General features: G+C 36.9%; 1 protein-coding gene across 8 annotated transcripts in view; it reads right to left on the bottom strand.

Moving 5' to 3' along the window:
- The window catches only part of ANAPC1 (anaphase promoting complex subunit 1), a 105,238-nt gene that overhangs the window by 41,267 nt on the left and 50,468 nt on the right, over positions 1-13,503 (bottom strand). For all 8 annotated transcript variants that reach the window (XM_063078157.1, XM_063078156.1, XM_063078159.1 and 5 more), the window contains 4 exons: positions 12,382-12,596; positions 9,991-10,109; positions 6,778-7,049; positions 1,714-1,948 (listed from right to left, as the gene is read on the bottom strand). In XM_063078157.1, coding sequence (XP_062934227.1) covers positions 1,714-1,948; positions 6,778-7,049; positions 9,991-10,109; positions 12,382-12,596 — 841 coding nt within the window. The remainder of the gene's footprint in view (positions 1-1,713; positions 1,949-6,777; positions 7,050-9,990; positions 10,110-12,381; positions 12,597-13,503) is intronic.

The following is a 13,503-nucleotide window of genomic DNA, read 5'->3' as shown; positions in this document are numbered from 1 at the left end:
ATAATGAACTCTACTATAGTAGAATTTCGGTGTATTAATCCTAAATTTGGCTAAATGTAAAATTCATAATTTTAAAGAGCACCCCATAACTCTAACTCTACCCTTTAGGGAAACAAAATGCATTATGTATAAAGACCCTTCCCTCCAAAAAAAACCTTCACAATCCTGAAATTTTATCCCCAGAAAAAAAATGCAATTAAAAAAACAAAAATTATGCAAAGGTAATCAGTGCGATGTTTACGCATAATAGGAAAGAATTTTTAAAAACCTAAAAATTCATAAAAATAAAAAAATAGGCATTTTACAAAACATCAGTGAGATATTTCACATTTATAAAATTAATTTAAAAAACCATTTATGACAATGATACATTAAAAGGGCAGAATAAAAACAGTTATGTACATTGTGACAGTAATTATATAAAAGAGCAAATACACAGTAATTGAAGATGAAATCCTCTGTACACAATATGAAAGAGGTATGCTATGGCTCTGAAACTGTGTGATGACATCATTAGATATTATTATGCTTAGCCAAAGAATGTTAAATTACTCTGTAGATGAATAAGCTTTAAACAACCAATGTTAAGAATCTTATGAATAAGTGTTTTACAGATCAATAACTTAAGCTATTATATATTTTGGTAATAGGAACATTTGAGCTTTGTGAATAATTTATCATTACAGTAAAGTAAAATTATCTGTCCCAATCTTCACCTCCCTAACAATGGTAGTATACATCCATATCCCTGACAATGCCTCATAGTGAACATGGCTAAGTGACTGACTTTGCCCTGGGATCTTAGCTGACATCATGTAAGCAAAGGCCTGAAGTGCACTTCCATTATTTGGTTCTCTCTCTTACGCATCTGTTATCACGTCTGGGTCCCATAATAAGGCATGTGAGGCAAAACCAGAGCAGCCAACCCACAGATCTACAGCCTGAAGCAGAACTGCTCAGGCCCATTTTGTGGGTGTTTGTTAAGTAGAATTTCTGTGCCAAGAGCTAACTGATGCAATCATACTAAAACATAACATATCTTCAATAATATATTCTGAAATACATGAAGAAAGGATCCTGAACAGGTAAGAACAGGATATATAAGTATGTATCTGCATTGCTGAGCATACTAATAATGCCAGCAGCATTTCCATTTGTTAGGAAAAAATGATAACACATAACACAGATTTCCAAAAAATTTGGACTCAAAGAAAAACAGAAAATGTTAACTGAAGTATGTGTGCCTCACCATTTCCAGATTCATCACCAACATACCCACCAGCATGTAAAGAAAGTGGGACTCAATCACTTACATTCTGTTGGAAGTGCTGCTGTCCAATAGAATGAATACTGTGATATTAGGAACCAAAACAATCAACTTTTAGTTTAAGTGCAGGCCATTGTTAGACACTGTCTGGTAAAGACACAGCAGGATAAACAGCATGCTCATATGTAATTAAGTCCATAGGTACCTCATTAAATGTAGCCACTGGAACTCAGTAATGGGCTGGTCAAATAAATATCCAGGCTAATAACCTACACAGTAATACTAGTCTTGGAAAACACTACTTGTAATTTTTTTTATTTTTATTTGTGAGTATATGTGCTCACAAAGGCTATTGTTTTTCCTTAATTTTTGTAATTACCATTTTACTTGGGTTCACGTGGGTAGCAAATGTATGCCTATAAGATGCAGCACTATTAATCCCATACCTATTTCTGCCAACAGAACTTCTGCAGTATGTCTGTGAGCTGTCCCTTGATATACAAGACCAATGCCAACTACTGCAGCCACTTGGACATTGTGAGGAACATCAAGCTCTGTGGACGTTGGGGGTAAGAGAGCAGGAATGTGAATGCTAAGAAGCCGAGTGATTGACATATCCATGGTGCCTAGTTTTGCAGCAGAAACACCAAGTAGCAATCCAATGCTGGTCATTTCATGGCCCTAAGACAGAAAATAGAATGAAACTTCAGAATCACCACCAATATAAATATGCAGTTTTAAATAAAATATTGTCTGCCAATTTCAATGTGATAGGCCTGGTGAGAGACACCAAGAATAAAGTGGTAAACTAAACAGACATGGTCCCTGTTCTCATGGAGTTAGTGCCCTAATAATAAAAAAAAAAGGGTTAAATTAAAAATACACAAATACACTATCAAAAAGCAGTATAATGAGAAAAGTACAAAGCATTATTTTAAACTATATAGAGTATTTTAAAGGAGCCTAATTTAGATTAGGAGGGACTGGAGGATTATTAGGAAAGGAATCTCTAAAGAGGATTTTATAAAGAAATTATAATAAGACCTGAAGGATGAGTACAAATTATCTAGGAAAAAGAGGTAGGAAGCAAAGCACTCAAGTTTAGAAGGTAAAGAAAAATGTTTTCTAGTGATAAAATAGCATATAAATGGCTCTGAGGTAATTCACAAATAAATATCACATTAATGGTTAACTGACCACCAGGTTACCAATAATAGTCTTTTCAAAAAACAGTGCTGGGACTACTGGAGGCCACATGCAAAAGAATGAAGTTGGATCCATTCCTTATATCATAAACAAAATTAACTTAAAATGGATCACAGACTTAAATGTAAGAGTTAAACTATAAAACTCTTAGAAGAAAACAAATGTAAAATCTTAGTGACTTTGGACTAGACAATGACTTTTTACATAACAAAAGCACAGCAATCAAAGGAAAAAACAGATAAATTGAACATCACTTAAATTAAAAACTTTTGTGCTTCAAATGACACCATCAGAAAATGAAAGGACAACCCACAGAATGGAAGAAATTTTTTGCAAATCATGTATCTGTTAAAGGACTAGTACCCAGAGCACATAAACAACTGTTACAAACAACAAGAAAACTCAATTAAAAAATAAGCAAAAGATTTGAATAGACATTTCTGTAAAGAAAAACAAATGGCATATGAAAAGACGCTTTAACACTATCAGTATCAGGGAAATGCAAATCAAAACCACAGTGAGATACTACTTCATACCCACTAAGATGACTATTATTGAAAGGACACACAATATAACAAGTGTTGGCAAGAATATGGAGAAATTGGAACCCTTGTATATTGTTGGTAAGATTATAAAATGGTACAGCCACTATAGAAAACAGTTTGTCAGTTCCTCAAAAAGTTAAACAAAGAGCTACCATATGACCGAGCAATTCCATTCCTAAGTATGTACCCAAGAGAAATGAAAACCTACATCCACACAAAAACATTTATGCAAATGGTCATAGCAACATTATTCATAATAGCCAAGAAGTAGAAACAAGGGCTTCCTGTCAAGATGGCAGAATAGACGGTCCCCAGTGTCACTTTCCCACAAATCAACCAATTTACCACTATCAAGAAGCAACAACAGCCAAGCTGGGGCTGCTAGAGCTCAGGGGAAGAGGAGGAGAGATCTACAGAGTACGTGAAGGCAGGAGAAGCCACTATGAGAGAAAGAAAGGATCACTCCTACCATTTTGAGCCCCAGCCACTTTAAGGCTGGAGCTGGTGAACAGATGGAGCAAGAGCTAGCAAAAGCCGTAGCTGTGCCCTTCCTATGAAGCTTCTTGGACACAGCAGGGGAGAGGAGAGCCTTGGTGGCTCCCAGGACAGCAAGACCACTAACCAGGTTCCTGTGGAACCACACAGGAGCAAGGAGCCACAGACAACAGAAAAAATGAACCACTCAGGGATATGGAAAATGTGGTATATCTACACAATGGAATTCTACTCTGCTATAAAAAAGAATGAAATACTACCATTCACAGCAACATGGATGGACTTAGAAAAAATTATATTAAGTGAAATAAGTCAGGCACAGAAAGAGAAATACCACATGTTCTCACTTATTTGTGGGAGCTAAAAATAAATAAATACACAAATGGCGGGGTGGGGAATAAGACATAACAATCACAATTCCTTGAACTTGTTAAGACAAATGAACAGACATGATGTTGATCAGGGGGAGAGGGAAGAGGGATGGGGGAGGGAGGAATCGGTAAAGGGACATGAAAACCAACTATGGTGTATATTGATAAAATAAAATCAATAAATAAAAATAAAAATAATTTTAAAAATCTAAAAAAAGGAACCACTCAGAGGCCAGTGATCATCACAAGGGACTGGTGTACATCCCATCCCATAGGAAGTGTGTGGAGTATACGCAGTGTCACCGGGGAACACTGGGGCACAGCACAGACAGCTGATCTCCCCTCCAATCAGTGCAGGACCTCTTAGTGGAGACTGGTCAGGAATATAGAACTGCAGAGGGTTCAGTTTGCTGAAAAGACTCAGGCCCAGACAAGAGTTTCCACGCAACCTGGGTATAACAGACCTCACAAGACCTGGAAGTACATACAAGGTCAACCATTAAAACCTGAGCTACACACACAAAAAGTTTCCAGGGCATCAGCAGCAAAGCAGTAATTTAGCTCAACTACAAGGCTCAAGTGCTGGTTCCCACAGGAAGTTCCCCCATTTTAGAAGTAAGCAAAGGCCAACAAATTAGTTCCAGTGCAGAGTTTAAGTAGTGGGAACAGCGAATAATCCAACACAGAACTGAAAGAAAAAAACAAAATACCCACAGACCAAAGACAAAGTTTGATATTAACTAGTAAAGGTCTAACACCAGCAAAGAACACCTATAAAACCTAGAAGGACTGGAAGCCCCCTGGGTTCCCAAGCCTGGAACAGGCTTGGCCCTACCCAAGCCCTTGGCCCTACCCACACCCCTGTCATCCACAACCAGCCCAGTGATGACCACTGAGCTGCCACAGTAAGGACCGCAGGGCTCTGAGCCAGGGAGGTGGGGGTCCAAGGGCCTCAGCCATGATCCCCCAAAATCCACAACCAGCCCAGCAATGATCACCAAGCCACCACAGGAAGTGCCCTGGGTCCAAGCCAGGGTGATGAGGGGCTGATGGCCTCAGCCACACTCCCCTGACATCTGCAACCAGCCCAGTGACAATAACAGTCGCTTCAGAAAACGCCCTGGGTCCCAAGCCAGGATGGTAGGGGACCAAGGGCTTCAGCCACACCTCCCCGACATCTGTAACCAGCCCAGCAACAACCACTGAGCTGCTGCAGGAAGCACCCCAGGCTCTCAAGCCAGGAAAGTGGGGGGCTGAGGGCTTCAGCCACACCACCCTGACATCTGCATCCAGCCCAGCGATGACCCGGCCGCTGCTGGAAGCCCCCTGGTCTACCCAGCCGGAATGAACGGGGGAACACAGGTCTCAATTATGCTCCCCCTTCTTCCCCTTCTTCCCACACTATTTTCCCTCCCCTTTCCCTTCTCTTTCTCCCCCTACCAACTGCCCTGCAACAACATATTAGAATGAGTCATGGAGCCAGGGGAAGCCAAACCCAGCCGCAACTAGGCAAGCTGCTGCCACCACCACCCCAGGGCCCCACTGGGTCCTGAGGCATGCAGCCAAGGGAAGCCAAACCCCGCTGCAACCAGGTAAACAACACACCAAAAACACCACTTTCATACAGGTAGCCTTCTACAGTTACCGTAATTGCCATGGCTGCAGCAAAAGCAGCTAGTCTCTATAGCAGCAGTCACAGTCACTGTGTAGATGGGACACCAGATTCTCAACTTCATTGACACAAGGAGAGGAACCAGCAGAGACCAAAAAAAAAAAAGAGTCCTCTCTCCCCACAAAGAACACTCCAGAGTAACAGAAGAAGCATCTAATGTACACTAACAGAGGAAGATTTGATTACACCCGTCTCAGTACTGGACAGATCATCTAGGCAACAAACCAACAGAGGAACAGTTAATCTATCAGGTGGAGAGAACAAATCTATGGTTATTAGAGGAAGGAGGGGTAGGAAGGAGAGACTGAAAAGGCGCATAAAGAATAAGTATGATTTGTAATGATGAATATGCTAATAAAAAAAATTTTTTAAATATAAAAAAAAGTAGAAACAAGCCAAATGTTCACCAACTGATGAACAGATAAATAAAATATGGTATACTCATACAACAGAATATTTATTCAGCAACAAAAAGGAATGAGTGCTGATACATGCACAACATGGATAAATTCTGAAAACATTATGCTTAGTGAAAGAAGCTGGTCATAAAAGACTGGCTCATTTTAGCCATTTTAAAATATAACATATTGTATTATTCCAATTATAACGAAAGGTTCAGAATAGGAAAATCCAAAGGAACAGAAAGTAGATTAATAGTTTCCAGGGACGAGGGTGGCAGAGTGATGGCCAATGGGTACAAGGTTCCTTTACAGGGTGATAAAAATATTCTAAAATTAACAGTGGTGATAGATGCACAACTCTGTGAATACACTGAAAACCACTGAATCATGAGACATGTGAATTATATATATATATATAAAATACATATTTATATAATACATATATATATGTATGTATGTGTGTATACATATGTATTAAGCTTTTTTAAAAAATAAGGCTCTGAAATGGAAGAGTTTGGTTTGCCAGGGACTTAAAACAGCCAATCTATATGGTTGCAGTGTGGAGAGCAATGGGGAAGAGTGGTGCAAAGTAAGGCTAGAGAAGGGAATAGGATCACACAGACTCCTAGGATGTACATTAAGAGCAACAGCAGATCATTATAATGGTTTTGACCAGGGAAGTGACATACTCTGATTTACATTTTAGAAATACTCTGTGTGCTGTGAGACTAATGAAGAAGGAAGAGCAAATAGAGTAATTAGGAGCTACTTCAGTAGGCAAATGAGGCACAATGCAGGCGCTGGGAGCACAAGTTCTCACCTTGGTCAAGTAGTCATGGATATTGAGAGTAGCCAGCTTGGTAAGGTGCCCATTCAGACCCAGGGCCATGAGAAAGCCAGCATACTCATTGGCTAACTCAGCATGCTTGGGCTTATTGTAAACAATCCAAGCCGAGTCGATCTGGGAGGCGGGGGCTATCTTCAGGCCAGCAGCCACACCATTATGGAAGCTGGCCCAACTTGTCATGTTGGGAGGCACATCGATGTTTCCACTATTAAGGTCTACTGTTGTGTTCCGAGGAGGGGCCCGCCCTAGCCAGCCAAATGAAATTTAACATTGAGAAAATAAAAATTCACAGAACCATAATTATTAAATTTATATCCTTGAGAACAAGATTACCTTTTCTATATTCAAAACCCTTAACCCCATAATGCCTGGAATAATGTTAGGTCTCTATGAACACTATAAGATAACTGATTCCAATTTAGCTTTATACAGATCCAATTAGGATATTCACTGTTTTGAAATCTTTCTTTCAAATAGCAGTGAGCTTAATTAGATATCAGAATGAACATTAACATCACAGTTAACCTATATGAATAATAAACTTCAACGTGATTGATGGTACTAATGTTAATTTCAACTATTCCATCCCCCCGCATTTTTCTCTGAACATTAAGGAAAAACGACATTTTAAAAAGAGATAAAGACCTTTACAAATCTGCTCAATGTATAACTTTTATCTATGTATCTAGATATCTAATTATACTAGTGTTAAAAATGCCAAATTGCATTCAGAGACAGCTATATAAAAAACATCCTTTTATAGACGTGGGTTATCCAGTGAACTTCAACAGCATTCACTAAATTTAATTTTATGGTCCATTTAAGAGTAAAATAAATTAAACGTTCAAGATGCTGTATGTTCTCTTTGATTTTTTTCCTCGATTCTTTTGGTTTGGGCCTACATTGTGCATAGGCAGATACTGAATTCTTTTTATATTTTGAATATTCTGTCTTAGCTGAAGTCATGGATAAATATATAAAATAAATGTTCTAATTATATAAAGTTATCCATTTCACGGGAGCTTTGTAAATAGTTTTTATAAAGGAGTTCTAAAAAGTTTTGCAAAATAAATTTTAAACATATGCATATTGTCTAATTTGTAGTGTTTACACATACACACGCATACAAAGCACAAGCACAAAATAAAACATATTTGTCTTTACCATTTGCTTTTTGTACCTAAAAGCTAACTCAACTGCTAGTGTTAGCACAAAAATGGGTAACAAGTTCATGAGTTATGCAAGTACTTGTACTTTCTCAAAAAGGGCACAGAGATCAATATTGAAAAAACAAGCAAACTTTCTAAAACATTCATTCATGATATGCGTAAGACATACCATTTACACAAGAGAAAATGACAGGCAAAGGGTAAAGAAAGTTTTCTTCAATAAGAATAACAACATACAAAAGTATAACAAGGCCACATCAGTATGGATAAAGGAACTATTTTTAGAAAGTATTTTTTCCTAAATTATTTTTAAAACAGTATAATTGTTTAGTTTTGTTTTTGCCCTTTTTTTTTGGCTAAAAGAATAAAACAGTGGAGTAATATTCTGAACACATTTTAAATCATGAAAATTTAACTAAATGTACTCAGAAAAAAAGAAAACATAATAATTTGTGTATTTACCTTCTAATGTCCATCCAAGTATCACTTGGGTATTAAATAGCCTAGATTTAACACATTTTAACATTTGCCAATTTTGCATGAGATTCTTTTCAACCCAAACTTTTTATATAAAAACTTTCACAGAAACAGTTGAAAAGACTAGAAAAATGAACACCTATATACCATGCCTTCCACTGAGATTCAATAATTGCTCAGATTTTGCCATAGTTGCTTCATCTCTGAGAGGACAATTTAAATACTGAAAGTAACTGCTTGCTATGCCTCTCACTGGGACTAGGGCCCAGGATAGGAATGAGATGGGAGATGGGAATGCACTCTGCCCTCAGAGGAGCTCCTCATTTCCTGCATGCTGCTCAGAGCATAAGCTCCTCACAAATCTGAGTGAGACTGGACTTTTAGAAGTATACACTCTAAAATACTGTTCGATTATATGTGCATATATACTATTCACTACTGCACACATTATATATACATTTTGTACAGGTTTCATAAAAACACATAAACTATAAGGGATTTTCAGTGATAATTTCGACTATATGCAATTGTCATCTTTAGAACACATTCAAACCAGCATTAGATGAACATGCACTATAAAACCTATTGTAATAAAGAATATTGGGAAATGGACACAGTTATATGTGGCAGTAGTAAAAACGCATGTAAGCAACCAGAAAGGCAACTTGACAACATGTTACATCAAAGACTTAATTAAAACCATTCATCTTGCTGTCCTTTCTACTTCTAGTAAACATTTAGCCTAAATATATAGGATAAATATGCCCCAACAATATGTTTATGATAGCAAAAAAATTATAATTTGTAACAATACAAGGTTGTTTCTATTAACTACAATATACTCATTGAATGAAAAACTCTGAAGCAAATAAAAATAAAGGTGCTGATTAAAAATATATGTACACAATAAATACATACATAATGGTATACATATATATATGCTAGATATGGAAGGATGCTCACTACAGAATAAATTATAAAAACAATTTCTCAAACAGATTTAAATTTTCTGATAATTAAACAAATATAAAATTGAAATATGTAGAAATAAAATTGGGAAACGTATACACCAAAATGTTAACAGTAGTGACACTAGACAGTGGGATTACTATAAGTGACCATTTTTTCTCTTTTTGCTTAGTATATATTTCCTTGTTTTTGTACTATTACCATATATTCATAATATGATGAGACATTTTAAGACTAAATATCTTTACATATTACACTTTAAGATTATTTAAAATTCAATAATCTCACCATTATTAGTAATATCTTTCTGAACTTTTCCAAGTGACTTTTGTATCTTGAAATAAGCTCATTTAAAAGCAAAAATAAATAATGGGCTATATTCCACTTCCCTCAATGTTTAGTTTGATTTCTTTGAGCTTTGATAACCAGTATAGTGACTATTAATAATATTTAAAATCACTGAGGATACAAGAAGCATTCCTTTGGTTTTAACTTAAATTATTCAAAAGAACTCCACTTATGCATTTACTTAATCATTTTCCTTTCTTACTGAGCCCAGAATTTAACATACCAGTCAGATTCAATTTAGGAATAGGCAAAGGTTCTGTTGGAACAGGATGGTATGAAAACAAGGTAAACATTCCTCGTCCTACTGGAAGGGCCATAGTTCGCTGACACAACTGGAGCAACCTATAATTAAAAAAACCAACATTTGAAAAATTTTAAAACAAAGCATAACCAGAATATAACCTATAGGTAAGTATTTTAAAAGAAGGCATACTGTGTACGATGAAGTCACCTCAAAGTAAATCCACACAAAGGTATGGATGAACCACACAAACACAATAATTCTCATTTTAATACTCTCACTCCCATTACAGACTCTAAGGAGAAGATACTTTTCCTTTGTTTTGTTGCATATTTGCTTTGAATTAAAACCAGCTTGTCTATAAACCAAGCCAAATCAAAAAAAGAAATTTAAAATTCTACTCTGATGGATGCTAACCTTCTCAAAGGAAAATAATACTTTCTGGGTTTCGTCATTGTGTTATTTTCAGTCTAGCTGCCCTCAGTACATATGGGATCCTCTTCCCATCCCTTTTGCCAATACAGTCTCAGAAGCGCCACCTCTATGGCCTCTACACAAGGAAAAAAAGGAAGTCTCTATACTGGAGGTGAATTGATTTCATGGTGTCTCCAGAGGAAACACAGAATTAGTTTCACTTACATGATAGCTAGGATTTACAGGACTTACATCAGGTGTGCTCAAAATTAAAATGGCTTTTCTATAGGCTATACTGCACCATTCTTTATCTTGCTTCTCTGTTAAAATAAATTACATTCCATATAGCCCCTTAAAACAAGACAAAAATCTAACAAATTTTAGAAGTACAAGAATTTATAGCTAGGAAATGCTTATACAAGTTATATCTGAAGACAGAGAAATATTCCTTCAGAGGCTACATTTTCTCTGCAGAGAAAGCTATTTGCAATCATGATCTCTCTTTAACCATACACACATAGAACTATTTTTCAAGCCCATTGGCTTGAAAGATTCTTTGGGAACACTGCCCCCACATTAATTTGGGACCAGGGAAATTTAAGACCAAGAGGATGCATCCCATAGAACTTCTTTAGAGAAAACCTTACACATAATCCAATTCAACCTTGCAGAAGTCATAAAATTATAATAATGTATCCCCTGAATCTAAAATACCACTAATTATAACATGCATCATATCATGAGGTACTAAGAAAGAAAATGTGCTGCCAATTAAACTATGACATCTATTGACCAAAAGAAACATTCTAATTTCAGAGACATTAAAAAGCTAAAAAATTAGCATTTTAGAATCAAAGAACTCTGTTAATGATAATGGCTGACACACTGAGCTTTACTATATACTGGGCATATTCTAAGCGCTATGTAGAAATAACTCACTTCATACACAGAGCAACCCTATGAGGTGTGAATGCTATAATCAAGCATACTCTCATAGGTGAGGCAACTGAGGCAGCAAAAGGTTAAAAAATTTATCCAAAGTCACCCAGCATTTGGATTCCTATACCGGCCAACCGCCAAAAAAAAAAAAAAAAAAAGAAATGAAAGCAAAGTCACCCAGCAGATAGTGCCAAACCTGGCTTTAGAGCCCATGCTCATAACTACTATGCTCTATACTCAATTTGTCTGTCATTATAGGTAACTAATACCTGGGAACAAGTGGAGAGGAAACAGTGATAGAGAAATGATGACTAACTCAGACCTTCAGTAGCCTGTGGCTAAGAGTGGGTGGCCCTTCCCCTTGAAGGAGAACTAGAAAACAGTGGCAGAGGAATGGCAGATAATAAAGACAAGGCAGATAAAAGGACAGGAGAGAATTTTAAAATAACAGTTGAAGTATCCCAAGGCAGTAGCTCTGAAATGTCCCAGGTATATGATGTTGGTTACTACTGAGTCTTACACTTTATCAAGGGAGATACGATGTGTTACAGAGTGACATGAGAAAGGCTTGGAGAGTACTACCTATCACATTAAAAAAAAAAAAAAATACTGTTATAAATTTACACTAAACTTAAAAAAAAAAAAAAAAAAAGTCAAAATCTGCTCCTGATCAAGACACAGAATGATTCCAGTGTTTTGCTCTGTTTGTAAATTCTTAAGGTAACTACCAGCAAAATGGTCTTAGATTCACCCTTTCGAAACAGTACACTGCTGTATTAAGAGGATGAGGATCTGAAATACAACTATGGTCTGGAAAGCCAAAGATATTTTTAAAATATGTAGTGTTTACTAAGGTTGGATGAAAACTTAAACACATGGGACATTTTAACTTTAAATTATCTTTTAAATCTTTTTAGGGTTTTAAATGCTAAAAACGTAAAGGAAGGAAGAACAAATATGAACAAGTCCCAAATGTAACACAAAAACATGACAAGAGACACCCAACAATGTTTCCTTTACCTGTTTTCTTTTTCTTCAATGAACTCGTGGTCACTGAGTTCCGGGTACTGCACCACATTGACGCGAACGGGATGTGCACTTTGAAGAAGCCTTCGCACATCCTGCACCCTTAAATCTTCACTCCATATTAATGACATAACCTCCTGATTCATGTCATTCATGCCATCATCCTCCTCCTCAGCTTCTGTTCCTGAAGGACCATCTGATGAGAGCACCTGAGGAACAGACTTTATTGTAATAATTTAAAAAGCAGTCAACATACACTTACTGAACAATGAGGATATACATACAGGCTGATGTACCATGACTACACCAGTACAGAGAAAACATGTATTTTCAAAGCCAGGCTGGGTTGGGTTCCCAAAGTATATTGAGCCTAATCTATAAATCTTTTTAAAAAGTATTATATTGCCTAATTGAAAACATTCTTTATCAAACTGAGGGAAAAAGCTTAAATTAAGGATAACAGGAGGTTAAATCTACTGCGAGAAATATTCTAAATAAACTGTAAAAATCTAACTAAAACTAATCATTTTAAAAAGGAAACCAATTAGGGCCGACCCCGTGGCGCACTCGGGAGGGTGCGGCACTGGGAGCGCAGCAGCGCTCCCGCCACGGGTTCGGATCCTATATGGGGATGACCAGTGCACTCATTGGCTGAGCACGGTGCAGCCATTCACAAAAAAAGAAGAAAGAAGAAAAAAAAAAAAAAAGGAAACCAATTACTCCAAGTGGAATATGAACTCGACTCACTAAAGAATAGCTTAAATATGCCTGCTGATGCACAGAAGCAGAAGGAAAAAGCAGGGGTATGGCTCAGTGGTAGAGCATTTGACTACAGAAGCTAAAGGAAAAAGACCTGGAAAGATATACATCAAGGGTTGGGGGAAGTTGGGTAACACTTTCTTACTTCAGTACTTTAGGTAGAATGGATCATGGTTTCTTTTCACCTTTCTTTTTTCCTAAGTATGTTTCAAATAAAAATTTCTTAGAAGTCAAGGGATTAAACTGCAGAAAACAAATTTGGGGGTTAATTCCTTGATGGTCCTCATTAGCTCAGCATGTGCTTTAATATGGGGCTTCCCAGTCCAAATCATTCAATCTGACTGCAACACAGATATG

The sequence above is a fragment of the Cynocephalus volans genome, chromosome 14, assembly GCF_027409185.1.
Source record: "Cynocephalus volans isolate mCynVol1 chromosome 14, mCynVol1.pri, whole genome shotgun sequence".
Classification (NCBI taxonomy): Eukaryota; Metazoa; Chordata; class Mammalia; order Dermoptera; family Cynocephalidae; genus Cynocephalus; species Cynocephalus volans.
Note: the sequence above shows the minus strand (reverse complement) of the source record. Positions and strands in the feature narration are given on the sequence as shown.